Genomic DNA, 18,985 nt, shown 5'->3' with positions numbered 1-18,985 from the left:
GACCCTAAGGAACACTAAGAGCCCTTCCGCATCGACCTGCCACAACCACAGCCCCAGCAATGACCTTCGAACAGAGATCGTTTCAGTCTAAATCTTGAGAATCTTGTCTATTGGAGTAGAATTTTTTCGAGGTTGAAGTTGATCCAAGCCAAATGAATTTAACATTTTAATCCTACGAAAATGCAATTAGCATTATCCCCTTGCTTCAGTTCAGAGTTTTCTCTTCGCATTTCCATGGTGTTTTCGACTTTGAGTCCTGTATAGTTCTTGGCATAGTCAACGAATTGAATGGATAAATTCATTCTAAAGCCATCTTTAATTAGTGTCGTTTTTTCAATTGCGGATATGACAACGTCACAGAAAAAAACCAAAACAGATGATTCTATATGATTATAAAGTATTCTAGCTAGAAAATTCATCATAATCAATTCCGGGAATTCGGGAAGTAATCTTTTTTTTTCTGGCGGACTATTATCGTGGGCATCCTAAAGATGTCCATCCTGTGTGTCGTAACAGCCATTATTCAGATGAGACAGATTAATATGGGTATGTAGAGCATGTTAACGTGAACATCTAGTCTGGACGTTTAGCGTTTATTGTCCGTTTTTCATGCTTTCTACGAAAAATAATTATGATTTAATCGAGAATTAGCGTTTCTTCGACCGTGGCTGGATTCCTATTATATCATCCTCACTTCTACGTAACTAAGCGCTGATTTGGGACGAGATCGTACTGTAAATCTTCGGTGTGGACTTCAAAATGGCAATAAACTCAGAGAAATGACACACAAGATGAAATCCAGTATTTTTCTCTTCAATGATAACACAATCAATTCTTTTTCCTGGCGCAGCCTGGTTTGATTTTTCTGGATATGTCAACTCCTACAATATACTCTATAAGTTGCTCTTTCAGAATATGTATTACGTTTAGATCTACGATAATTTTCCTGGAAGATTAATCTACTCGAAAGTTGACCTTCGAAAATTTCCCAAAAAGATGGGGTCAGTTAAAACTTCCTCAAGACCGAACGGTTGCGCCGGGATGGATGAAGTTCTCAGATTTGTTACTAGAAGAGTTGCTCTTTCAGAATATGTATCACGTTTAGATCTACGATAATTTTCCTGGAAGATTAATCTACTCGAAAGTTGATCTTCGAAAATTCCCCAAAAAAATTCGGTCAGTTAAAACTTCCTCAAGACCGAACGGTTGCGCCGAGATGGATGAAGTTCTCAGATTTGTTACTAGAAGAGTTGCTCTTTCAGAATATGTATCACGTTTAGATCTACCATAATTTTCCTGGAAGATTAATCTACTCGAAAGTTGACCTTCGAAAATTTCCCAAAAAGATGGGGTCAGTTGAAACTTCCTCAAGACCGAACGGTTGCGCCGAGATGGATGAAGTTCTCAGATTTGTTACTAGAAGAGTTGCTCTTTCAGAATATGTATCACGTTAAGATCTGCGATAATTTTCCTGGAAGATTAATCTACTCGAAATTTGACCTTCGAAAATTTCCCAAAAAGATGGGGTCAGTTATAACTTCCTCAAGACCGAACGGTTGCGCCGAGATGGATGAAGTTCTCAGATTTGTTACTAGAAGAGTTGCTCTTTCAGAATATGTATCACGTTTAGATCTACGATTATTTTCCTGGAAGATTAATCTACTCGAAAGTTGACCTTCGAAAATTTCCCAAAAAGATGGGGTCAGTTAAACTTTCCTCAAGACCGAACGGTTGCTCCGAGATGGATGAAGTTCTCAGATTTGTTACTAGAAGAGTTGCTCTTTCAGAATATGTATCACGTTTAGATCTACGATAATTTTCCTGGAAGATTAACCTACTCGAAAGTTGACCTTCGAAAATTTCCCAAAAAAATGGGGTCAGTTAAAACTTCCTCAAGACCGAACGGTTTCGCCGAGATGGATGAAGTTCTCAGATTTGTTACTAGAAGAGGTGCTCTTTCAGATTATGTATCACGTTCATATCTACGATAGTTTTCCTGGAAGATTAATCTACTCGAAAGTTGACCTTCGAAAATTTCCCAAAAAGATGGGGTCAGTTAAAACTTCCTCAAGACCGAACGGTTGCGCCGAGATGGATGAAGTTCACAGATTTGTTACTAGAAGAGTTGCTCTTTCAGAATATGTATCACGTTTAGATCTACGCTAATTTTCCTGGAAGATTAATCTACTCGAAAGTTGACCTTCGAAAATTTCCCAAAAAGATGGGGTCAGTTAAAACTTCCTCAAGACCGAACGGTTGCGCCGAGATGGATGAAGTTCACAGATTTGTTACTAGAAGAGTTGCTCTTTCAGAATATGTATCACGTTTAGATCTACGCTAATTTTCCTGGAAGATTAATCAACTCGAATGTTGACCTTCGAAAATTTCCCAAAAAGATGGGGTCAGTTAAAACTTCCTCAAGACCGAACGGTTGCGCCGAGATGGATGAAGTTCTCAGATTTTGTTACTAGAAGAGTTGCTCTTTCAGAATATGTATCACATCTAGATCTACGATAATTTTCCTGGAAGATTAATCTACTCGAAAGTTGACCTTCGAAAATTTCCCAAAAAGTTGGGGTCACTTAAAACTTCCTCAAGACCGAACGGTTGCGCCGAGATGGATGAAGTTCACAGATTTGTTACTAGAAGAGTTGCTCTTTCAGAATATGTATCACGTTTTAATCTACGATAATTTTCCTGGAAGATTAATCTACTCGAAAGTTGACCTTCGAAAATTTCCCAAAAAGTTGGGGTCAGTTAAAACTTCCTCAAGACCGAACGGTTCCACAAAAGTCGATGAAATTTCCAAATTTATCACTAGAAGAGTGGCTCTTTTAGAATATGGGTCACATTGAGCTCTACGATGATTTTGGTGGGAGATACGCGTGTCGAAAGTTGACTATCGAAAAATTCCCAAAAAGATTGGGGTCAGTTGAAAATTCGTCAAGACCGAACGGTTGCACCGATGTCTATGAAATTTCGAGATTTATTTCTAGGAGAGCTGCTATTTGAGAACTTGAATGAACTATTTTAACGACTATCGAAAATTAATATTATTTTCCTCTTCAAATATAAACATTTGGCTTATATTACAATACTTATGTGGATATCAACAACACCACATCAAATATGAAATTACGCCCCCTAAAATAGCTCCTGGAACCGCCACTGTCTTCTAGTAACTACAAATGAGAGAATGCGATTCCATACAAAATTACGAATAAAGGTTTAAAAGCACTTTTTATGAGAACAAAATGAAACAAACGAGAAAAAATAAGTATTTAAGGAAAATGTAAAATTTGCAGCAATAATGATATTTTACCATACGCGTTTCGTTACCACAATACTAAGTAGATAGTAACTCAGCCAATCCTGAGAATTTCGTGTATTATCTTATCCCAATTCTCGAAATACTATAAGGAAATGATGAAGCAAAAAATTATTCATCGTCACATTTTATATTGTTTATGTAGGACTTGTTAGAAATAATTCCACTTATAATCATTATAAACAATTCACAATCGAAACATTTTCATTAGTCATGAAAAAAATTGAGTGGATGCTTAACGCAACTAACCAATGAAAAAAAATTGAGTGTGTAGCATTAAACACCAAAAATACCGATGATTTAACCGATTTTTCAACAAGGAACTTGAAGAGACGCACACAACGAAGGACATATCTTTCAGGAGATAATAACGCAAGGTCGCCGAGACAAATCACCCCTTTCAAGGTCCCCCCAGAGCATCTTCAGCGCCGAATCTCCCACACTTGGCAAAATCCACCAAAATCACTTTCACCAGCTTACCCATCTTCGCTCACTATAAATATATGTCTGGCAGGGTTCAACGAGCATCACATCTTCACCGTTTCGCAGACAGTGAAGACAACTTTTTTCTTGTCAGTGCGAGTGCAACGGAAAAAAAATGCGCGCATCTCTTATAGTGGTAAGTTTGGTGACTAGTGCAAAAATGTGCGATTTTTCGGGCTCCAGATTGGAATTACCACGCAAAAATAGTGAATTTTACAGAAAAAGATGACTACGAAGTATTTTTTTGATAATAGAAGAATTGAAAAACGAAATTTTCGAAAAGTGATAAAAACACGAAGATTATACATATAAAAAAATCTCAAAAAAAGAGATTCACGGTTTTTCAGAATTGAGATTCATTTTCTTCTAATTGTGGTTGATACAAAAGCCTAAAAAGTATTGATTTTTCGAAAAATGAGCTATTTTTTTCTTTATTTCAACCCCAGACTATATTCAGCATTTGGCATTCAATTTTCATTATTTACATATCTCTGAGAAGTAGAAATTCTTGATTGAAGCATTTAAATATTTCCAAAGCCTGAAGATGGCGGCAGAAGTCCTCCGAAACGTTGCTTAGGAAGTTGATTGTTCTTTTGAGCAAGAATTTCCACAGAATTTTATCTCCAACGTTTCTTTCAGTGTACCAAATTCGATAGATACTCAACCTGTAGTACACATAATGGATCTAAACTTTCTTCTCTACCTAGTAAATTGCCATTAGTTTTTGTTTCCTCTAAATACATTCGTATCCTTCTACAAAATGGATAATTGTCAGTAAATTATACATTCTTCGTGCGGACAAATAACATTGGACAAAGATCATTAACTCTGATATTGATGAAAATATCATGAAGATTTGATAATTGAATAGAAAGTCGCAATTTTATTGCTACTAGGTTTTTTCAACGGAAAGCAGGATGAGAAATTACCGTTATATTAATATATATGTATATTTTTTATTATACTGAGTAAAATGAAGTATAATGATTTTTTTCCTCTGATGATTTCATAATTTTTTCAAGGAAAATGCACTACATTGCCATTTTGTCTGTCATCTTCGAGAAAAATATAATTTTCCTGAAATATGGCTAGAATTTTTCGTTAACTCGATTCATTAACGATCGAATAAAGATTCCTGTAGGTTTTACTTATTCCATTTTAATTTTTTGCGAACATTTTGCCTCGAAATCATTAAAACATTTATATCGGTATACAGCATCTTAGAAATATTTTTTTTTTTCGTTTCAGAGCTGTGCACTTGCACTTAGTTCATTGACACCATCCCAAGCTGGACAGCTCGCTAAGCGAGAAGGTAAGAACACTGAAAATATCACAATTATTCATATCATTCAACCAATTTATCAAAAAAGCTAATGAAAAATTCTTCTATTTATTGAAACTGCGAATAATTTCATATAGTTTTCAAAAAAATCATTGGAAATAGTCTATTTTATTCTATCTACTCAGTTTTATCGAACCTGAACATCATCCGAGCTGACAATATCTATAATTAAATCCATATTAAATATTTCCCGGTTATAATATAGAAATATAATAACATATATTAGTTTTGCCTGAAAAAATTGGTGAAAATTCAATAGGAACAGTGCTCGTGAAATTTACGTAACCGTAAATACTAAAACAATTAAACGTTATTTCCACACACATTCGATAAGATTATTCTCTGGCAATTTCTAATAACGAAATCGAGTAAAACAAGCTGTAGGTACTCATTAGAACGCACAGGCACTCGTAAACAATAAAACTATAATTCAATGGCAGCATCGGACACATAAACAAAGTTGTGAACTGATAACTCTTTCGCTGGATGCAATAAAATTCAGAAGTTTAGAAGCGAAAGTTAATTTTACGGTCGGATTCATGATGACAATCCACACAATACTCGCTCGTAACCCTTGTTCAAACACAGAATAATTTCAGGAATAATTATTATGCCTGAAATTGAAAATTTTTGTCACAGTGGTGCATGAGTGAAATAGAATCAAAAGATAGCAAAGTCGAGAACCGAAGATTTGATGGCTGAACTTGATCACTTTGTCCAAGGAACAATTTAAATAAATTGAGCAACTTCATACTCGTATTATAAATCAAATACACTTCAAGTTGCGATTTTCGTTTTTTTTTTTGGAGAAGAAGCTTCATTCACTTCAAAGACTTTTTGAATTTCAAATCTTGAATGTTATGAAGAAGAAAAGAAGAAAACCATCAGATCATTTCGTGAATTCGCTATTATTGCTCATGTAGAAGTCTACGGTTGATAAGGTGTAAATTCTATAAGAGGAAATACATCGAATCTTCTTATTTTTAGCTCCACTGCCTGGCAACGGGGGATATTCTTCCGGTGGTCCAACCAACGGTTATTTGCCCCCATCTACAGGCGGTGGATCATTTGGAGGTAACGGAGGAGGCTACTCCGGTGGATCTTCAGGAGGCAATGGAGGAGGATACTCCGGTGGTGGATCCTCAGGAGGTTATTCGGGAGGTAATGGAGGTGGATACTCCGGTGGTGGATCCTCAGGAGGTTATTCAGGAGGATCTTCGGGCGGTAATGGAGGAGGATACTCCGGTGGTGGATCCTCAGGAGGCTATTCTGGTGGTTCCTCAGGAGGGTATTCTGGTGGGTCTTCTGGAGGTTATTCCGGAGGGTCTTCGGGAGGTAACGGAGGAGGTTATTCCGGCGGTGGATCCTTCGGAGGTGGATACCCATCCCCAGCAGCTCCCTCATCTAGCTACGGTGCCCCTCAAAGTCCCCCATCTAGCAGTTACGGCGCTCCACCAAGCGGTCCAGCATCTCCACCATCCTCCTCCTACGGCGCACCAACTGGCGGCGATCTGTTCGGTGGTTCATTCATAAACGGAGGCTCATCCTCATTCGGTGGTTCCTCCTCGTTCGGTTCCTCATTTGGAGGAAGCGGTGGTTACTCCTCAGCCCCATCCCCTTCAGGTTCCTACGGTGCTCCACCAGCCCCATCCAGCGGCTACGGCGCCCCCCAAAGTTCTCCACCAGCAACTAGCTACGGTACACCCATAGCCCCTTCAAGACCGGCCTCCAAACCATCGTCAAGCTACGGAGCACCACCATCTCAACCTTCTGGAGGCTACGGAGTCCCACCAGCATCCCCACCATCTTCCAGCTACGGCGCTCCACCATCCCGACCGGCATCTAGGCCATCCTCCAGCTATGGTGCCCCTCCATCCAGGCCATCTTCAAGCTACGGTGCTCCACCAGCTGCCCCACCATCTTCCAGCTATGGTGCCCCACCAGCAGCTCCACCATCCTCTAGCTACGGTGCCCCTCCATCCAGACCATCTTCAAGCTATGGTGCTCCTCCCTCCAGGCCGTCTTCAAGCTACGGTGCTCCACCAGCTGCTCCACCATCAAGGCCATCTTCTAGCTATGGTGCTCCACCAGCCGCCCCACCATCTTCCAGCTATGGTGCTCCACCATCTAGGCCTTCTTCCAGCTACGGCGCTCCACCAGCAGCTCCACCATCATCCAGCTACGGTGCTCCCAACGGAGGTGGAAAATCAAACGGTTTCGGAGGAGGTTTTGGAGGATCTAGTTCTTTCGGAGGTTCCGGAGGGTACAGCGCCCCAGCGCCAGCCCCATCCTCAAGCTACGGCGCCCCAAAAGGTAACGGTGGCGGAAATGGATACAGCTCCTCTGGTTCTTTCGGAGGTAACGGCGGAGGGTTCGGCGGTGCACCGTCCGGTGGATATGGAGCTCCTCCAGCGTCTCCCCCAAGCTCTGGCTACGGTGCTCCCCCGGCTGCTCCCCCAAGTTCCAGCTACGGTGCCCCACCCTCCAATGGAGGCGGTCAAAGTTACGCCAGCAACGGAGGCTACTCATACTAAGACGTTTCGTGTATGATTAGAAAAATGTACATAGATAGGCGTAATTATTTATTGACGAATCTGAATGCAGTATTATGAAATTTTTGTGTACTTTTTTATAAAATAAATCTTTTTTATGAAATCGAAACTTTGTTTTTTTTTGAGGATTGTTTCAAGATGGCGAAGATGAGGGACAAGATGTAGAGAAGGACAGATATTCATTACTTCAGTTTGCTTTATTTTCACAACAGTATTTCATCTATTACGCTAAAACTAAATAATACACTGAACAATATTACATCTTCAGCAAGAACTATTTCGTAAATTACCTCCCAACAAACTATAAAACATCCGAACGGAATATAATTTTTTGCAGAACCAACAACGATAAACTATTCATGATATTTACATAAATTTCACAACTGAGGTGCTGAACGAAGCGTCAAATAAAGGGGGAATTCATCAAAATTTGCCTAAGACGCGTACTTTTCCTGTTTTTGTATAGGTATTGCCATTTCAAGTCTTTTGTCTCTTGTACGTTACAATGAGAATATAAATGTAAGATATGTCTTTTCTTCATCACATGGATACACATCAGAAGATGGATATAAAATGCGAAAATCGTCCAATAATATTCCCAAATAGTGGCGGAGATAACATCCCGTTAAAAAAGAAACAGTGGGATGATCCTTCGACCTCGCATTCCTCGAAATTTGACAACCAGAATGAAATGGACTCTAATACTGGATATGATACATATATACACTCAAAAATGGACACTATAGAATATATAATGTAAGGAGCAACAATGATATGTTTACGTTACATTTTCTGTATTTTTCTTTACTTACAGATATCACACTGATATTATAGGAAACTATCCTTAAACTCGTACAATTTGATCAACAAAGCTTCTGGATTCGATCTATATTCGTTGAAATGTTCACAGGTGGTTTAAAAATGGATAATTATATCTGGAAGATGCGTTAAGAGCGGTCTACACCGATTTATTGTTCACTTCAAGAAGGGGAAAGGAATATCTTACGTCATGAACCACTAATTAATATAGGGTTTTCGTTTTAGTTGAATTCAATCAGTTCGTCATCTCGGAAAGTCAGCAATATTTCCATTCGTCAAACGGAAATGAAAATTGGAACATTTTTTCGTTGAAGAACAAATGTTTATTCATGTTATCAACTTTCCGAGGTTGAACGATTTTTTTAATGAATTTCCACATAGAAAAGTTTCTCGAAAAGTCTCGCCATTGGCCACAATTCGAAACCTGCTGATCTTTTAAACGAAAATTGGAACTATTGTAATATTCGCAACTTCTACTGATCATTTGTCACATTGTGCTCGTGACAACCAAACGTTCTGAAGATGTTAGGACTTCTTGGAGCATCCCAGATACTGGATTTCATTTGACCTCTGAAACTGGAGGCCTGATTCGTTCACACAGCATATCTTCAAAGTCAACCCAACCACCTGCGACCATCTTTAACCCTACTGAACCCAGAAGCCATCATCAACCGACCTGCGGTTCGTTAATACTAACTAATTTAGCACCTATCTAAACGCGACCCCTCTCAAAACTCGGTCTGGGTCGCGGGTTTCGGAGCCGACTTGTTTCTTCCGCCGCTACTACTACTGACGCTACCTCTCAAAGCCGCTACGTCGTTGGGCGTTATATCGTCGTCTATCTCTAAAGCGGGGTTTATCCTACCGTTCCTCTCGTCCTTGCCTACCATCGTGGCCGCCCCGTACAGTTTCCCCATCGCCCCCGAGGACATCATCGACATTTGCTCGCCCTCCTCCAGCGGCTCCCCTACCCTCTGCACGTCCTCCGGTATGTTGACCACGCACCTGAAGAAGTCGTAGCCGGGGGCCAATCTTCCGGTCTCGAAGACCCATTTGGTCCACCAGGAGACGCCGATCAGGGTGACCAGAGACATGATCATGGCCATCGTTCTGAAGGGAAAGAGCTGCCTGTGATTGGCCTCGTCCCAGCCGGGGTAGTGGATGAGCGGTTCTAGGTTCATCAGCGGCTCCCCGCCCGAGAGGCGCACCAGGAAGGCCACGATGTAGGCTGCCAGACTGCCGTAGGTGTTGCAGTAGTCTTTGAAATGTACCACCATCAGTAGTTGGGGGAAGAGGATCACGTAGACGAGGTCGGAGCACATGGACCTGGAAAAGGACAAGATTTGCTAGAGATTGTTCGGTTGATCTGGAAGAAATCATTAATTCCATCCACATCACGCCCAGATGAGAATTATAGTTTCAACGTTATTTATTTTGAGTTCATTGTCAGGCAACAATTTTTTCTAGTTAATTTGCTCCTGACAAATTAGTGCAAGAATTCACGCAGGAGCAAATCGTTGATTTCATTTTTAATTAATTTTGTTTCAGAGATTGGGAGTGAAAGCCCTAAAAGGTTTGTGAAGAGATGCAAAATCCTCCCAAAATAAGTTTCAATCGATATCAGATGAGGATAAAATCACGCTGACAACTGACATATGACTACTGACAACTGACATATGACAACTGACAACTGACATATGACAACTGACAACTGACAACTGACAACTGACATATGACAACTGACATATGACAAATGACAACTGACAACTGACAACTGACAACTGACATATGACAACTGACATATGACAACTGACATATAACAACTGACATATGACAACTGACATATGACAACTGACAACTGGCACATGACAACTGACACATGACAACTGACAAATGACATATGACAACTGACATATGACAACTGACATATGACAACCGACATATGACAACTGACATATGACAACTGACAAATGACAACTGATATATGACAACTGACATATGACAACTGACAACTGACATATGACAACTGACAAATGACAACTGACAAATGACAACTGACAAATGACAACTGATATATGACAACTGACATATGACAACTGACACGTGACAACTGACATCTGACAACTGACACATGACAACTGACATATGACAACTGACAAATGACAACTGACATATGACAACTTACAACTGACATCTGACAACTGACATCTGACAACTGACATATGACAACTGACATATGACAACTGACATATGACATCAAATATCTAAATTATCAAATTTCAAAGCTCCAAACCCCTTTTCCGATGGGTACCTTCGATCGTATCGCTTTGAAATTTAACAGACTCACCACAAGCCGTAGATCGACGGTATGGTCAGGGCCATGAGCGTCGCCAAGAACCCGACGACCAGGATCGACACCCTCATCACCCAGATGATCTCCATCTCGCTGGCCTTCTGTCGGAATATCAGCTTGTAGACGTTCCTGGCGAACATGGAGGATGCCGACAGGACGCTGGAATCGGCGCTCGACATCACCGCGGCCGATACGGCTCCCAGACCGAAGAAGGAGACGAAGTCCGGGGTTAGATACTGTAGCACCATGGGGAGGATCATGCTGGTCTCGTCCTGGCTCAGGGGATATGGTCCTTTGTATTCGGTCTCGTTCCAAGCTGGAACAGAATGGAATGTTACGTAGCAAATTGGCCAAAATATCTGTAATTTTAAGATTTTAGGTCGGAAATGCTTTCAGTTGATTGGTGTTAGACTCATTGGCGAAGTACACTATAAGTTTCAGGGTAGATTGAGTTTCCCAATGCCTTATGATTAAATTCGTGGATTTGGGAGCGTACAAATCAATATTGATGATGAATCTCCGAACATACGACGTGGAATATTATCGAATAGTGTACAAATTCGTTCTTGGGAAGGCCATGAAAAACCGACAGTCATTTGGGTGGATTTATGTGCTCGAAACACGCCATGAGTTTTCCTGGGGTCAATAAATGACTCCATTGATCCCTACGTCTCCAAGAAAATGTGGCTGAATGGTGCTATTTCGGTACGAATCGATTGAAAAGTTTCTTTTTATACATCATAATATCGTGTTTCTTAGAAAAAAACTCTTCATTGGGAGTATTCCTGAGGAAACTATTCTTTGTGTGCGTCCCTATATCAAAACGCTCTATGTCTGCTGTAATAGTCACACTGGTATCTCCGATGGTATCTCTTTTTTATACTGAAGCCTTCGACTTTCGTATTCTTATCATATGGATGGAGTTGAAAAGGTTTCATCGCGCACTCTACCTATTTCAATGTTCCATGCTGAAGAAGTAGGTCAAGTGTATCGATTTCACGAAAATATCCATTATAATTCGAAATGTTCTGACACCTTGTCGATAACTTCGATGCCTTCTTCCAATAACCATAATTTATTATGCTATACATTATTTCCAATTACAATATGGAGGTTTCTGGGAAAATTATTCAGAATTTTGAACATTTCGGCATCTCAGATCAAAGACTTCTGAACGAATCGACCAAAAGCGGAATTAGAGGTTCTCAAGAGAAACAAAATCTGAAATTTTGAGTATTTTAAAAAGAAAATTCCCTCAATTTAATGCATCGAAGACGATCTTTCTACATATTTTACTTCAAACATAGCCCTGATCGGCCTATTGATACATGCCGAGCATTTGAACTACCGGTTTTTCGAACTACACTCTTTAAACTAGGGTCATTTAAACTACCAGTCCTTAGAACTACAGTTTTTTCGGACTAACTGATATTAGAACTACCAGCAATATAAGTTCGTCAATAGAAAAGGTAACTCAGACCAATAGTCATCTCCCTAATCTTCTGGCTCAGCAGTAGATCAATAAATTCATGAGTGGGAAGATGCAGTAATCCCACGAATCTTCAAACTGTCATCTAATATGAAGAGCTTATATACAAACAATATGAAAAGATGATCTCACCTGTACCCTTCGCAATGGCCCCGATGAGAACCGGAGGTATGGCCATCAAGATGCACCCGAAGGCAGCGACGTAGCTCAGCACCTGCGCCCTACCGGCGGACTTACTGCTCAGCACCCTCTGGAAGTAGACCTGCCACGGTATCCCCCCGAAGATCAGCAGCAGCCCGTTGTCCACGTACAACCAGAACTCCTCCTTGCTGACCGCCCCTATCCAGTCGTGCTCCAGCGAGGACAGGGACTGGACGTGCTCGTTGGCCCAGGAGAAGGGTATGCACATCCACAGACCGATGAAGATGCAGAACAGCTGGATGACGTCGGTGTAAGCCACGGAGTACAGGCCGCCGAACAGGGTGTAGAAGACGGCGATGCAGGCGCTGAATATCACGCTGGTCCTGTGGTCCATGTCGATGATGACGCTTAGGGTGGCCCCAAGGGCGGCCAGGATGCCGGCCGCCCAGAAGACCTCGCCGCAGAGCGCCGGTAGGAAGAGCAGGCCTCCCATGCGTTCGCCAAACGTGTCTTGGAGAGGGTCGAGCATGGTGATGTAACCCTGTTTGCGCATGGGGTTCGCGAAGAATATGCCGCCGAACACGAGGCTGAGGGAGTACCCGAAAGGGGCTTGGCACCAGACGAGGCCCTGGGTGTAGATGGCCTCTGCCGTTCCGTTGATGTAGCCGCCTCCGACCCAAGTGGCTAGAAAGTGACTTGGATGCAATTTTTATGATCAAACTAAACGTATCAGGTTAAATATTGTGGAGAACTTCATAATGAGTATATTTGTAGCGTTTTAAGTTTAAGAGTTTTTATTAAATGAGAAGTACTGAAAGCTAATGAATGTTTTCACAAGTTTTTGGAAGTATTCTTTAAAAATTCGAAATTTTCTTTTCTTTTCTTTTTTTTTTTCTTTCTTTTTTTTTTCTTTTTTTTCTTTCTTTTTTTCCTTTTTTTTTTCTTTTTTTTTCTTTTTTTTTTTCCTTTTTCTTATTTTTTCTTTTCCTTTTTTTCTTTTTTTATTATTTCTTTTTTTTTCGTTTTTTTTTCTTTTTCTTGAAGCCTGAGCATTCAATCTCACCTGTCATCGTGAAAATCCCGACGAACAGACCGATGTTCCTTCCGGCCAACATAACCTCTTCTTCGGAATCATTTCCAGCCTCTTTTTTTCTTCCCGCCCATATCCCAACACCAAGGATCAGAATGTAAAACAGTACGATCGAGACAACTCCTGCGATGTTGATCATCTTTCTAATCTGAAAGAAAAAGTAAATTTTCCTACAGGTTTCATGAAAGAATTTTTTTTTAAGATGTGCAACTTTTAAGAAGATTGAATTGGCCCGATTTCCACTGGAGATTCACGTTGATCTCGATGAGGATTTCAGAAAGCGACCTGCCAAAAAATTCAAGGTAGGTGATATGTGTTTGAAACAAAAAAGGTCATTTTTTGCATCATCGATACGTACATCCGCACCTTGAGCAACCCGGCATTAAAAATCCCTTGTGATCAATGAATCATTATTCACTGCTTGTGCATCACTCGTGATTTATGAGCCATTATTCATTGGTTTATCCAACTTTATGGTTAGAATCACAGAGAGAGGCTCTGGTTATCGGTAGAGGGTATATACTAATTTCGTAAGCACCGAGTGGGAGAGGTTAGAGGTGCAAATCAGCTGATTTAGAGGGTATGAAAGAACCGCTGCATACTGAAGGCAGCGGATGATGTCAAATGAAAGACAAATAACGGTATCGTGACTAGCTAATAATTCAGAGCTAGACCAGTAATGAGAAAATTCGATGTTTTCGACGTTTACCGAACACAAATGTAATGAAATCTACGTGAGTTCGACAAAAGTGAGCAGTTTTCTCACCTCGAAGTGGAAATCGATTGAAAAAGACCTAGCTTGTACATATATAAGATTCGACACGTGTATGAAGCAATTCCATTGGTTAAAGAAATCCACCGGAAGTCCCTTCAGCTGTCATTGTCAATATAACATAATTTCGATGATACACGATCATAAAACTTATCCTTTCAGGTTTTCTTCAGGAAATTCCATCTTTCATTCAATTTACCATAACTATATGCCTTTGCTACAGAAGTAGAGTAGAATAGACTGCAGTTAAGAATAGTTTATATTGACTTTGAACAGTTTCATCACTCTCCCACATCCTGACATTTCGCTTTCGCAGAAACTGTACCGGAAATAGTCTCAATGACGTAACCAATATACCGGTTAAAGATGGCGGACAATTTTGGACCAGAAAATAAGATATTTTTAATGTATAAAGGATTTTCATTCGCATTTTGTTTCTTTTTTATTTTCGAGGTTGAATTGTCTGAATTACAAAAACAGCACAAAAAAATTGTGTATCTGGAATGTCACACGATTCGAACTGATATCTAATACGTTTATAATTTCGATTTAATTCATAAAACCCCAAAATTTCGGTTACAAATTCGAAGCATATGACATTATAATCATGGAAAATCTCGGGTATTGATACCTTGCGGTAGACATTTTGACTTATGTCTTCAGGTTTGACATTGACCTTTCGTTTTTCATCCCATCACAAACACCCCATGCATTAGTGTGCCCAGAACCTAAGTTGATCGTTGGAGAATGTTTGAGTTTCTCATGATTCTTCCTCTTGAGAAGCTTATCTTACTGATAGCATTTATATGTTCATTAACAAAAACGACTTCTAGTTTTTTTTTCTAGTTTTCATTGATTATTTTGACATGCGCAGTTGAGTGGTGAAAATGGATTTTCACTCATACTTCCATCATCAATTATTATTTTCCGAATTGGATCATTCTGATTTTCAGAGTAATCATATCGTGTATAACGAGTTCGACCTATTTTTTTATCGTGATTATGATTTTCTCGAGATTATTTTCAAAATTGGAGTACCTATCAATTATTGGACGCAACTCATCGTTTTGTGATATATCCATGTTTTGTTTAGCTGTTATTTTTGTTAGGTATTGATTCCTGTTTGGTGTTCAAATCCCGTTGAAAGAAGGAAATCGTGAAAGACGTAGGTGTATTGGAGCTTCTATAACCGGACATAGATCGATGTTGCCCAACCCGAAAATGAGGATAGATTCCATTGTACTTTACCTTTTCGATAACGGCTACGAATGGGAGCACTTTACATGGGCAAATTTACAAAAAACGCGTCTAACAAAATATATCCTTTGATAACAACACCAACAGTTTCATAATGTGCAACCTACGAATTAATCAACTAATCGGGAGGGCGGCGAGTATTTGCAACAGTCGCCCCAACGCAGGGATGTCTTTTGTGAGGGGCTGTTTCTCGTCCTAAAGGCTAGGCCACACATGGGCACACAACGTCATCAAGCCACCCGCGCCGCCACGAGACACCCGGAGTACAAAGTGCCCGCACGGAGTCCCGGAGATGAACTGCCCCGGTCGGGAGTCGGGTATTGATTCCGGGGGATGACGTCAACGTGCCGAAATCGACCCCATTGGAGGAGTGGAGGGCCGTCCACCCCCGCGCGGGGGTTCGATGTAACGGGTCCGGGAGGCGTTGCTCTGGAACTCATTGGAGACGGGGTATGTAGGCGCGTGGGTGTACTTCCACCCCCGCACACGGCCGATGGTGAAGCGTCGTAGAACAATGGTTCGGCCTTGGGGGTGGTTTTTGGAAATATGTTATGCATCGCGAAGAGTTTTTTCTTCGGTAACTGTTTGAGAATCTTGTTAGGTTCCAGTAGGAGGGAGGATAATCACATGTAATTTAGGGATTGTGCTGGAATTATTCGAGAAACTGAGGTCATTACAAAACTTTCAGGAGGTTCCATTTTGAATAGCCGAATAGGCTGAAATAGGCTCTAATCTCTACCTTCGATAGCCATTAGATATTAAATTTTTCCTTGAAAATCAAACTAGAAAAGTTGCTCTTTCAGAATATGTATAACTTTCAGCACTAAGATCATTTTTCTGGCAGATACGAGTGTCTAAAATTCAACCTCAAAAAACTACGAAAAAGATGGGGTCACTTAAAAATTCGTCAAGACCGAACAGGTGCACTGAGGTCCATAAAATTTTCAGAGGATATTCCTGAATAGCTAATACGACTAAAAAAAAATAGAGAGTTCTTTCAGATCACTAGTTTTGACGTAGTGAATTCTCAAACTTGGTCTTCTCAAAATCTCCAAAAAGGTGATAAAGTTACTGATTTATCCTGAACCTTTGAAAATTTGTTCCAAATTAATCAATTTCCTCAATCTACGATTCAAGACAATGAAAAAAACCGTTTAAATCATCTAAATCGATCAACGGGTTAGAATTCTATCAATATTTTAGGTGCGAACTCTGATACATTGCATTCTACCGTGTTTCAAGCGAAAGTAGTCGACATTTTTAAAACGGAAATGAATGAAATTTGGAAATTTATCACTAAAAGACTGCTCTTTCAGAATATGTTTCACTTTTAAACCTACGATGATTTTTCTGGAAGAAACGCGTGTGTCGAAACATCGAAAAATTCCGAAAAAGTTGGGGTCACTTAAAAATTCGTCAAGACCAAACGGTTGGAATGAGGTCCATGAAATTTTTGGAGGATATTCTTGAATAAATTTTATAACCAGAAAAAAATTGACAGTTCTCTGCGAAGACTAGCTTCTGGGTAGTGAAGTCACAAACTTGGTCTTCTTAAAATCTCCAAAAAGGTGATAAAATTAATTTTTATTCTTGAACCTTGGGAAATTAGTTCCGAATTAATCAATTTCCTCAATCTTCAATCCAAAACAAATCGAAAATTTGCTTAAATCATCCAAATCGACCAACGGAGTAGAATTTTAGATCAAAAATAGTCGACATTTAAGTGTATGAAATTCGGAGATTTATTAATAATTGATTCCAAGATTTGACCCCGACAACTGCAAAATGTGATAACAAAGATTAATTACTTTGGTGCCATGGCAAGAAAAGTGGTAAAAAAGAATGAAAAAAATAGTAAATCATCTAGAACTCCCTAGCGACATCTACAGTTAAGGTACCCAAGAACTTCTGAAAATATTACAGATTACTGTTGATTTGGTTCTGTTCTAATTACAGTTAACTGTAAAATACAGTAACCTGTAAAATTACTCAGCGAGTTACTTAGATACTGCCCTCATAGATGTCACTTTCATTTTCACATTGTATTTTAGAAAAATGAATCAAATTTTTCCTCAGCATCTCTGAGTAGTCTTTCTTATTTCTTAGAAATTCGTGAAAAAAAAACTCTGAGAGGACAAAACAACGCCATACTTATATTTTCCATCGAATACATACATCTAGGACGATAATGCAAAACACAAATCTCAACAAAATAAAATTTATAATATAATTTATCAGGAAATAAATAGAAAACTAATGAGTATTCACTGAGCCTCTACACATAAATGGAGAAAATTGTCTGGATAACTCAGGTGTTCCGACATCCACTGCAGCGGGGTATCTAATGGAGGACAAATTCCATGCGTTTTCACTTCTGTAAAAAAAAAAAATGAATTTACGCTTTCAAAGTCACTTTTACCCGACCGTCGAAACGTAATAACTTACTGGTTTCTTTTCCAGGAAACACCTCGTTCAACAGATCTTTCAGCGTTTTTCTCTGCCCATCTTCAGATACGGGCTTCACTAGCATTTGTCTATATCCATCATCTAGGTAACATCTAAAAGGAATGTGTCTGAAATTTTCACACTCAGGTGTAACTTCCATGAGTTTTCTATTCACAGCCCAAAACTGATCGAACTTATCTGGAAAATATTTATACAAAAACATTGACAATATCATCTGCAACACCTACCGTTTAAAAGTCCCATCCATATTTGATTATGGTCTTTTATCTGCATACTACTGACTATCTGGCCTTTGAATTTCAACACATCTGCCTCTTTGAGACAAGACATGAAGTATGACTCGATAGATTCTCTGAAATAAGGCAAATTTAAGTGAGTATTTTTTTCGAGTTTCAAGAACTCACTTCTCTTTGAAATGATAAATTTGTTCTTCGGGAAATTTTTCGAAATGTGCTGTCAAAGTCCATGGAAGATCTTCGGCTTTCGCAAGCAGATCGAACAGGACCCCGATGGGATAATGCCACTTCAGGGGTTGACCGTTGAATTCTAACCACATAACCTGATCCATTTTATCACTAATAACATAACTCAGAAAATGTTTACGCACTTTATCAATGACTAAAGGAAAATAACTAACTCTAGGAACCATCAAGTAATATGGATCTGGCTGTTGCAGTTCGACCACTTCGTCGGGATCTAAAATGAAGCAGACGGGTAGTTTCCCTTCCCAGAGCTCCCTCAGAACTTCTCTATCATTGGCCATGGTTCAAGAAATAATTCATTCGATTATTTTCATTTTTACCAGTAAAATTCCGATTGTTTATTAATCATAACTTGTTTTTCATTCGATTTTATCGTGGTCATAGAATATTGAGATGACAGAAGGCAGAATA

The 18,985-nt window shown here is 39.7% G+C and overlaps 3 protein-coding genes across 3 annotated transcripts; 1 reads left to right on the top strand and 2 right to left on the bottom strand.

Annotated features, from left to right (window-relative positions):
* The first annotated feature begins 3,714 nt into the window (after nt 1–3,714).
* On the top strand, nt 3,715–7,814 carry LOC123318202 (pro-resilin). The gene is made up of 3 exons (XM_044904816.1): nt 3,715–3,947; nt 5,060–5,123; nt 6,141–7,814. Exons 1-3 carry the CDS (start codon nt 3,927–3,929, stop codon nt 7,685–7,687), a joined length of 1,632 nt encoding a protein of 543 aa, XP_044760751.1. The 5' UTR covers nt 3,715–3,926; the 3' UTR covers nt 7,688–7,814.
* A 69-nt stretch (nt 7,815–7,883) lies between these two features.
* LOC123319353 (high-affinity choline transporter 1) lies at nt 7,884–15,931 on the bottom strand. Its single transcript, XM_044906268.1, has 5 exons — nt 15,618–15,931; nt 13,571–13,745; nt 12,499–13,191; nt 10,872–11,193; nt 7,884–9,850 (listed from the first exon to the last, which is right to left on the bottom strand). The coding sequence occupies exons 2-5, from the start codon at nt 13,734–13,736 to the stop codon at nt 9,253–9,255; spliced, it is 1,779 nt and encodes a 592-aa protein (XP_044762203.1). The 5' UTR covers nt 13,737–13,745; nt 15,618–15,931; the 3' UTR covers nt 7,884–9,252.
* A 1,828-nt stretch (nt 15,932–17,759) lies between these two features.
* Nucleotides 17,760–18,957, bottom strand: LOC123318732 (autophagy protein 5). Its single transcript, XM_044905456.1, has 4 exons — nt 18,497–18,957; nt 18,320–18,444; nt 18,072–18,269; nt 17,760–18,000 (listed from the first exon to the last, which is right to left on the bottom strand). The coding sequence occupies exons 1-4, from the start codon at nt 18,853–18,855 to the stop codon at nt 17,891–17,893; spliced, it is 792 nt and encodes a 263-aa protein (XP_044761391.1). The 5' UTR covers nt 18,856–18,957; the 3' UTR covers nt 17,760–17,890.
* Between the last annotated feature and the right edge of the window lie 28 nt (nt 18,958–18,985).

Source organism: Coccinella septempunctata, chromosome 8, assembly GCF_907165205.1.
Source record: "Coccinella septempunctata chromosome 8, icCocSept1.1, whole genome shotgun sequence".
NCBI lineage: Eukaryota > Metazoa > Arthropoda > Insecta > Coleoptera > Coccinellidae > Coccinella > Coccinella septempunctata.
Note: the sequence above shows the minus strand (reverse complement) of the source record. Positions and strands in the feature narration are given on the sequence as shown.